General features: G+C 39.1%; 1 protein-coding gene across 2 annotated transcripts in view; it reads right to left on the reverse strand.

The window, feature by feature from the left end:
• Window positions 1-244: 244 nt before the first annotated feature.
• The window catches only part of LOC133632501 (zinc finger protein 771-like), a 35,610-nt gene continuing 25,820 nt past the window's right edge, over window positions 245-10,034 (reverse strand). The window contains exons 1-2 of one of the 2 annotated variants that reach the window (XM_062024956.1): window positions 4,044-4,332; window positions 245-2,478 (exon numbers count right to left, since the gene is read on the reverse strand). In XM_062024956.1, coding sequence (XP_061880940.1) covers window positions 1,145-2,478; window positions 4,044-4,158 — 1,449 coding nt within the window. In that variant the 5' untranslated portion in view covers window positions 4,159-4,332 and the 3' untranslated portion in view covers window positions 245-1,144. Of the gene's footprint in view, window positions 2,479-4,043; window positions 4,333-10,034 lie in introns of those variants that run through there. The other variant, XM_062024957.1, reaches the window with a different exon arrangement.

Below are 10,034 nucleotides of genomic sequence, written 5' to 3' on the forward strand. Positions count from 1 at the left end.
AATCACAAGTCAGTAGGAGCTGCTTTGTTCTCGTGTTTGGAGAAAGCTGAAGAGTGATTGTCAGCCTGACATTGATGTGTCTCTGAGAACTGAACACATTTTTATAACTTATAACAAAATGTGTGTTTATACAGTAACCTGCTCACATGAGTCACATTACAGCAGGGGTGTCAAAGTCATTTTAGCTCAGGGGCCGCATGGAGGAAAATCTATTTCCACTTGGCGGGACAGGGAAAACCATGGCATGATAACTTAAAAATACAAGTACGACAAATTCAGATTGTTTTTTTTGTTTTACTTTGGCCCAAAATAGAACAAGCACATTCTGAAAATGTACACATCACAAATAAAACATTTTTGCGACATCCAGTGGACACAATTAGAACAGCAGTTTCTGTCATTAAAAAATGCAGCTGAATTTTACACTTCGCAAACTCATCTCGCGGGCCGGATTGAACCTGTTATGCCCGAATGTCGAGGGGGGGTGGGGGTTGGGTTGTGGGTGTTGGGGGTTAATTGTTCATATGTCTCTGATTTGCACATCAATCAGTCTGAGGAGTAAAAGTTGGCAGTTTGTTATGCAAACAGTTACCCAGCATCACTTATGCGTCAACGTCAGTTTTGATACATCTCAACTTTGCAGTGAAAAAGGGTGTAGTGCAGGTTTTTGAGCGTGCACAAACTTGACACATGAGGCCCCAGGTCCCTGGACTGAAGAAGGAGTAACCAAGCACTTGAAGCATCATCTATCTTACTGTTCAGGAAGGTTTCAGATACAGAGAAGACATGGGGTCATGAGTAGATAAGATTATGCTCAAAATAATCCAAGTTTGTATGAATACCTCAGATATTTGTGAAAGAAGCCGTGAGGAGGTCCTGGGTAGGGTGGATGTCACCACATATGAGCAACATACCACAAACTAAACAGCTATTTTTCCCCCCCTCCGAGGACTCTGGCTTCCTCCCACCTCCAAAAACATGCACCTGGGGATATGTTGATTGGCAACACTAAATGGGCCCAGGGGATAAATGTGAGTGTGAATGTTGTCTGTCTATCTGTGTTGGCCCTGCTATGAGGTGGCGACTTGTCCAGGGTGTACCCTGCAATCCCGAACGGGACAAGTGGTAGAAAATGGATGGACAGTTATTTTCCCTTGTGTGTTCTTATGTGTTTTACTGCGTCTGCATTATGTGTGAACCTTTTACAGCACACTGAACAACTAAATGTTTTTTCTCCAGCGTGTGTTCTCATGTGTCGACACAAAGAGCTGCTATGAGGAAAGCTTTTGCCACAAACTGAACAATTAAATTGTTTTTCACCTGTGTGTGTTCTCATGTGTTGAGTCAAATGGCTCTTAACAGAAAAGCTTTTGCCACATGCTGAACAATTCAATGTTTTTTCATCTCTGTGTGTTTTCATGTGTCGAGACAAACTGCTCAAAATAGAATAGTTTTTACCACAAATCGAACAGTTAAATGTTTTTTTACCTGTGTGTGTTCTCATGTGTTCAGTCACATTGCTAGTTTGAGAAAAGCTTTTGCCACAAACTGAACAACTAAATGGTTTTTCACCTGTGTGTGTTCTCATGTGTTGAGCCACATGGCTATTTCGAGAAAAGCTTACGCCACAAACTGAACATTTAAATGGTTTTTCACCTGTGTGTGTTCTCATGTGTTGAGTCAAAATGCTATTTTGAGAAAAACCTTTGCCACAAACTGAACACTTAAATGGTTTTTCACCTGTGTGTGTTCTCATGTGTCGAGTCAAACGGCTCTTTTTAGTAAAACTTTGACCACAAATTGAACAGCTCAAACATTTTTTACCTCTCTTCTTCGTAGAGCATTCAGAGTGTTTGTTGTCAGTGTGAGTCCTCATATCACCTTCACAGTCTGTATCGCTGCTCAAAGGTTTTCCAACCTCGTCTTCAGCCTCACTATCTGATAGTGGAGCTAAGAAGTTGTCTACTTGTGGTTTCTCTTCATCATTTTCAGTCTTCACAGAGAGAATACTCAGTGGAAACTTGGTGTAATCAGCTTCCTCTCGTCCTAGAAGACACTCTCCCTCCTGAGTGATGCAGAGTTCCTCCTCTTCCTTTTTAATGTGAGGGGGCTGTGAAGCCTCCTGCTTCAAAGTGGAGCTGCCCTCCTTAGGCTGAAGGGGAAGTTCTTTACAGTCAGTTTTCCTACTCATAGGTTCTTCAACCTCGTCTTTCGCCTCACTATCTGATAGTGGAGCTAAGAGGTTGACTACTTGTGGTTTTTCTTCATCATCTTCAGTCTTCACAGAGAGAATACTCAGTGGAAACTTGGTGTAATCAGCTTCCTCTCGTCCTAGAAGACACTCTCCCTCCTGAGTGATGCAGAGTTCCTCCTCTTCCTTTTTAATGCAGGGTGGTTGTGGAGTCTCCTGCTTCAAAGTGGAGCTCCCCCCTAACTGAGGGGAAACTTCTTCTGGATTACCGATCAGCTGCTGGATGTCTGCAAGACACAAGCACTTTAATTTAGTGTTGTTTTGAAATGTCATCTTAGTGACATCATGCACAAAAGTGCACTAATAGCTTGTTTTAAAATGTCTCTGACAATCTTGCACTTTCTGTTTTTGAATTTACATGAATGTTTGTGCCACTGCTTAATAACTGTTTAATAAATACACTTTTGGTAAATTGACTTAGTTGTGGTTTCCCTCTCTGCATGAAAGTTTAAAATGAGCATATATTAATGCAGTATGAAGAAGAATGTTTTAATGTAGACACATAGAATCATCATACTGCTGTGATTATATGCATCAAGTGTTCATTCAAGGCTTAGGCAAAATATCCAGATATATATGGCCTAAAAATATTGAGATATTAAAAAAAGGCCATATCGCCCAGCCCTAGGATGAGCTACAAGTTTTAGAAGCTGAGTGATAAGCAGATCAAGCAATTAGCACTATTGCTAAGTGCTAAACAAAAAATACAAAGTATGAACATAACTAATTTCTGTAGAAACTGCTCAAATGCTGAAACTGAACTGAAATGCTGATGGAATAGGGCTGGGCAATATGGCCAAAAATATGATCACGATTATTTTGTGTATACCATCCCATCCGATCTTGATTAATATAACATTGTTAAATTTAATTAAAGGCAGATAATAGCGAGTACAGTTGCATCCCTACTATTTACTACCACAGTATCTTGTAACAGACATTTCCGCCATGTTTGATGGAGGTAATATATGCTCACAGCTGACAACTGTCATTTTGTTCATATCTATAATTGTGTTTACTAGAGGTGTAACGTACAGGTCACCCACGCTTTGGTCCGTACCTGGTTTTAGGACCACAGTTTTGCTTCTTTTTCCTTACATTTTGTGGGGGTAAAGAGAACAACCTGTTTTCCTTTTTTTTTGCTTGTCATCACAAACATTCTGCAGGAAACAAAGTATCAGTGGTGTACTGAATACTGTAGGATTTTTAATTCAAGTTAACATTTACTAAACAAAATTTTATTTTATTTTTTTAAATATTCCTTAATTACTTTAAAATGTCAGTACTTTTTACCAGTGCTTGGAAAAAAGCAAGCGGTTCCCCGATTTTATATTTAATAAAAGTACATTAATTTGAGGTACTGTAAAATAATGTGTACCAACACATTAAACAAGTATAATGATTATTTCAGGGACAAAAATGTTTGTATCCAAAAACTCAAAAATGATTTAAAAAAAAGAGTGTAGGCAGAGTTTATAGTACACAAATATTTACATGCAAAAATTGCTTTTTTCTGATTAAATTAGTTGGTGTGTTTAATCTCCCAGTTAGGACGAATACAGTAGTTCACTCACACACACATTCTCACACACACAGCATCACGATATCAAGTATCGTTGCTTGCCTACTGTTTACTACTGCGGTAACTTCTAACAGACATTTCCGACATTTTGGATCAAGGTAAAAATGCTAACAGGTTCTTTGTTTACATTGTCAACAAAGTCGGCTAATTTCTATTTTTAGGGCTTGGAATTCCAAATAGCTTTCAAACTACGGAAATCAACTCACTCACCTTCATCTTTCGTCTTTATCTCCGTTGGTGATTTGCTGGAAGTTGGTGGCGCTGATTCTCTTTCATGTTCTCTTTTAGCGGACGTCGCCATCTTAGCATAGCAGTAGTCGTCCATCTTCTATCACGTCTTCAATCTTCACTTCAGATAACACGCCATCGCTCCACACTCAAAGTATGTTCCCTGGCGAATAGTTGAGGTATTTGATGCTATTTTTGAATCTATAAGATCGTAAATGTGAAACTTCTCCGGAAAGCCACGCCGCTAAGTCCGCCATCTTGGACTTTCTGCTTTACCACTGTTCGATGTGTTTGCGCATGCGCCAGAAGTTTGCAACTTCCGTTCGACAACTGCACTTTAAAAATTAAAATACCTTTTGAATAACTAGCGACCCTTTTCATCTTTTCTTACATTTCTGGCTCATAATTGAAGTGCTACTTATCGCGAAAATATTTTTGATATCAAAATACTTTGGAAATAGAAATTAAACAAAAGTCTACAATGTTGTATTCTGTCTTTTATTGCAGTGGTCCCCAACCTTTTTGTAGCTGCGGACCGGTCAACGCTTGAAAATGTGTCCCACGGACAGGGGGGGATTATTATTATTATTACTTTTTTTTTTGTCATAAAAAAATACAATCATGTGTGCTTACGGACTGTATGCCTGCAGACTGTATTGATTTTTATAGATATATAACAGTGGCGTGCGGTGAGGTTATGTCTGGTGAGGCACTGACTTCATCACAGTCGGATTTACAAACTTATGAACCCTAAATAGTATCTTATTAACCATTTGATTGGCAGCAGTTAACGGGTTATTTTAAAAGCTCATACCAGCATTCTTCCCTGCTTGGCACTCAGCATCAAGGGTTGGAATTGGGGGTTAAATCACCTACATTGATTCAAGGGCGCGGCACCGCTGCTGCCCACTGCTCCCCTCTCCTCCCAGGGGGTGAACAAGGGGATGGGTCAAATGCAGAGGACAAATTTCACCACACCTAGTGTGTGCGTGACAATCATTGGTACTTTAACTTAACTTTAACTTTACACATACAAACTGTAGCACACAAAAAAGTACATTTGATTAAAAAAACGTCATTATGGTCTCACCTTTACTTATAAGTGCGGGAACAGTGGTGTTCGTGTTGGAAGAGTTGTGAATGAATGAAATATGAAATCCGTGCTGCAGTCTGCAGGTGTACCTAATGTTGTGTCCCTGCGGTCGTTCGCGGCTCCTCCAGCGCGAGCATTGTTGTTTTTGCACTTTTTGGCTTCTTGTTAAGTGACTTTTTTTGGGTGGATTCGGTCTTGCACGTGGAGGGTTTGGGTGTGGGCTTTGGTTGGTGTGGCGCTCCCGTCGGGCGGTGCATTCTGCGGCGGAGGTGCTTGGCACCAGGAGGCGGGGTTATGAGACGAGCCTCTCACAGTGCGTCTTCGCAGCAGAGTTTTATGATCGCTCAGTACAAGAAATACGTTACACACATACAGTTGTTGACAAAATACACTGTACATTATATACCTCAGCTAACTAAACTATGGAAATGTATAATATAATTCATATAGCAATACGGTCTCACTGCACAGCAGGCCAGCAGTTAGCCGAGTCATTGTGCACAATCCATGTTGAGGCACAACGCAGTGACGTGCCTCAACTGGCTGCTGATCACCGTCTCTTCTCAGTATTTGAACGGCAAATGTGAAAATAAAAATAAAAATAATTAAAACTGGTGAAGTTAAATGGAAAATAACTTTAGTATAATCACTGGATACATATAACAATTTAAGTATTTTTTTTTTCTTTTTACTTTTTTTGACTGCATGCCACTGATATATAACGTAGGAACCAGAAATATTAATAACAGAAAGAAACAACCCTTTTGTGTGAATGGGGGAGGGGTTTTTTTTGGGTTGGTGGACTAATTGTAAGTGTATCTTGTGTTTTTTATGTTGATTTAATCCAAAAGTAAAAATAAAATAAAATGTTTTATTTTTTTTTATTTTATTTCTTGTGCAGCCCGGTACCAATCAATCCACGGACTGGTACCGGGCCGTGGCCCGGTGGTTTGGTACCACTGTTTTAGTGGGTTCAAGCAAACGGCAAGTTGTTTGACAAAGTAAGTGTTGTGAAAGTGTGAAACTCACACTACCCCAGTATACATTTTCAACATTATAGCATTTCACCCTTTTGACGTTTTTTCGTCTTGACTTTTATCAGTAATATCCTCACTGAACGATGACTTGTACTCGACCTCGGACCAACTGCACTCAGTGAGGAAACAAACACGCTCACATAAATATTGCTCTTATTGCAAGCATAGACAGCAGAACACTTCTATTTTCACTTTTGTACACTGACTTTAGTTATCTGCTGCACTGACAAGATGCCTGCTCGGTGCGTGTTGGCGACTGTAGCCAAACTGCTGTGTCAAAACTGGCGTGTGACGTCACCATTGACTTTTTTCTTTTACACACACCCGGGAACATGAAAACAAAATAATGGGCTCTGTTGGCCACTTACTTAATAAACATACAGGACAAAGTGCGTCCTGATTCTTTGATTCTATTTAAACTTGATGTGTGCCGATGATAAGAAAGTTTGTCGCTGCATTACTGATTAATAACCTCACTTTTATCTGAAGTTCCATCGAGGTTTGTTTTGAAGCGAAAGTGGGCGCAGAGCACATCCCTCTACCACTGGTGTGTGACGTCATCGCTGCCTGTGCGATGCGCACTGCCTTCCTGCGCCGGTCAAAACCAACACTGTGATTAATCATCATTCATTCATGGTAACGCGATATATTCTTTTTAATAATCACATCCGTTAACATTGACAGCCTTAGTTGAACCCATACTTTTTTTCTGAAAACTCTTTAAATTTCTGACCTGTAAATTGTGGCCCATTATCAGTGTTACTCCCTCCGAGGTCTTAATTAAGGCTCAAGTCATTCGTTTTTCTCACAGACATTTATTTCAGCCACATCTTCTTCACGTTACCTACGATGCCAAATATAATGCCGTCAGAAGTAATAAAATAAGCAAAAATAACTTACAATTAGTCTGACATCCAAAAAGAAAATACATAGATTTCACAAACATATCAGATAAGACATGGGGTCATGAGTAGATAAGATTATGCTTTATACTAATCCAAGTTTGTATGAATACCTCAGATATTTGTGAAAGAAGCAGTGAGGAGGTCCTGGGTAGGGTGGATGTCACCACATATGAGCAACATACAACAAACTAAAAAGCTAATTGGTTTTTTTCCCTTATGTGTTCTTACGTGTTTTACTGCATCTGCATTATGTGGGAACCTTTTACAGCACACTGAACAACTAAATGGTTTTCCTACAGCGTGTGTTCTCATGTGTCGAGTCAAAGGTTATTTTGAGAAAAGTTTTTGCCACGAACTGAACAATTAAATGGTTTTTCACCTGTGTGTGTTCTCATGTGTTGAGTCAAATGGCTATTTTGAGAAAAGCTTTCGCCACAAACTGAACAATTAAATGGTTTTTCACCTGTGTATGTTCTCATGTGTCGAGTCAAAAAGCTAATTCGAGAAAAGCTTTTGCCACAAATCGAACAATTTAAATGTTTTTCAACCGTGTGTGTTCTCATGTGTTGAGTCAAACGGCTCTTTTTAGTAAAACTTTCAGCATAAACTGAGCAGCTCAAACATGTTTTACCTCTCTTCTTTGAAGAGCATTCAGAGTGTTTGTTGTCAGTGTGAGTCCTCATATCACCTTCACAGTCTGTATCACTGCTCAAAGGTTCTTCAATCTCGTGTTCAGCCTCACTATCTGATACAAAATTAGAATGATATGGCATCAGAGGGTTGGTCTTGAATTGGGTAAGAAGCTATTTAACCAATAGAAAACAATATGTGAAGATGGGTGAACATACGTCAACACGTCTAGATATATATTGTGGTGTACCCCAGGGATCAATACTGGGACCAAGATTGTTTAATCTTTATACAAAAAACATTTGTAAAGTTACAAAAGACTTAAAGTTAGTTTTATTTGCAGACGACACAGCTGATTTCTGTTCTGGGGAGAACACACAGAAGATAATACAAATAATAACAGAAGAAATGAACAAATGAAAAAGATGGTTTGACAAAAACAGACAATCTTTGAATCTCAGTAAAACTAAAATAATGCTATTTGGCAACAGTAGAAGAGAAAGTCAAACACAAATACAAATAGACGGAGTAGATATTGAAAGGGTAAAATAAACTAGATTTTTGGGTGTAATAATAGATAACATGAACAGGAAATATCATATAAAAAAATATACAACATAAGGTAGCAAGAAACATTTAAATAATGGACAAAGCAAAACATGTTCTAGACCAAAAATCACTTCATATTCTCTACTGCTCACTAGTGTTACATATCTGAGTTATTGTGCAGAAATATGGGGAAACTACAAAAGTGTGCTTCATTCATTAACCGTGTTACAAAAAAGATCAATTACAATAACACATAATGTTGGATATAGAGAACACACAAACACTTTATTTATTGAGTCAAAAATATTGAAGATCAATGATTTGGTAAAATTGCAAAAAGCTAAAATGATGTACAAAGCAAACTATAACATGCTACCCAAGAATGTACAACAATTCTTCTCAAGAGGAGAAATATAACCTTAAAGGGAAAACTAATTTAAAACATTTGTATGCTCATACAACACTTTAAACCTTTAGCATATCAGTATTTGGAATGATTAAGTAAAGAAGTTAAACAATGTACTGATATGATCCAGTTTAAGAGGTTGTTCAAATGAATAGTGCTTACAAAGTACACAGAAGAATAATTATGAGAAATGCCTTCAACCTTATTAAAAATGTGATTCTTCATCTCAGTATGTTTATCATGACTAACTTAAAGGCCTACTGAAACCCACTACTACCGACCACGCAGTCTGATAGTTTATATATCAATGATGAAATCTTAACATTGCAACACATGCCAATACGGCCGGGTTAACTTATAAAGTGACATTTTAAAATTCCCGGGAAATATCCGGCTGAAACATCGCGGTATGATGACGTATGCGCGTGACGAAGTCCGAGTAATGGAAGTTATGGTACCCCGTAGAATCCTATACAAAAAGCTCTGTTTTCATTTCATAATTCCACAGTATTCTGGACATCTTTTGCAATTTTTTTAATGAACAATGAAGACTGCAAAGAAGACAGTTGTAGGTGGGATCGGTGTATTAGCAGCGGACTACAGCAACACAACCAGGAGGACTTTGTTGGAGCGCTAGCCGCGCTAGCCGCCGACTTCACCTTGACTTCCTACGTCTCCGGGCCGCCAAACGCATCGGGTGAAGTCCTTTGTCCTTCTGCCGATCGCTGGAACGCAGGTGAGCACGGGTGTTGATGAGCAAATGAGGGCTGGCTGGCGTAAGTGGAGAGCTAATGTTTTTAGCATAGCTCTGTGCAGTCCGGTTGCTAAGTTAGCTTCAATGGCGTCGTTAGCACAGCATTGTTAACCTTCGCCAGCCTGGAAAGCATTAACCGTGTATTTACATGTCCACGGTTTAATAGTATTGTTGATTTTCTATCTATCCTTCCAGTCAGGGGTTTATTTCTTTTGTTTCTATATGCAGTTAAAGCAAGATGCTATCACGTTAGCTCGTAGCTAAAGCATTTCGCCGATGTATTGTCGTGGAGATAAAAGGCACTGAATGTCCATTTCGCGTTCTCGACTCTCATTTTCAAGAGGATATAGTATCCGAGGTGGTTTAAAATACAAATCTGTGATCTACAATAGAAAAAGGAGAGAGTGTGGAATCCAATGAGCCAGCTTGTACCTAAGTTACGGTCAGAGCGAAAAAAGATACGTCCATCGCTGCCTCTCAAGTCCTTCACTGTAACGTTCCTCATCTACGAATCTTTCATCCTCGCTCAAATTAATGGGGTAATCATCACTTTCTCGGTCCGAATCTCTCTCGCTCCATTGTAAACAACGGGGAATTGT

The sequence above is a fragment of the Entelurus aequoreus genome, linkage group LG17 (assembly GCF_033978785.1).
Source record: "Entelurus aequoreus isolate RoL-2023_Sb linkage group LG17, RoL_Eaeq_v1.1, whole genome shotgun sequence".
NCBI classification, from domain to species: domain Eukaryota; kingdom Metazoa; phylum Chordata; class Actinopteri; order Syngnathiformes; family Syngnathidae; genus Entelurus; species Entelurus aequoreus.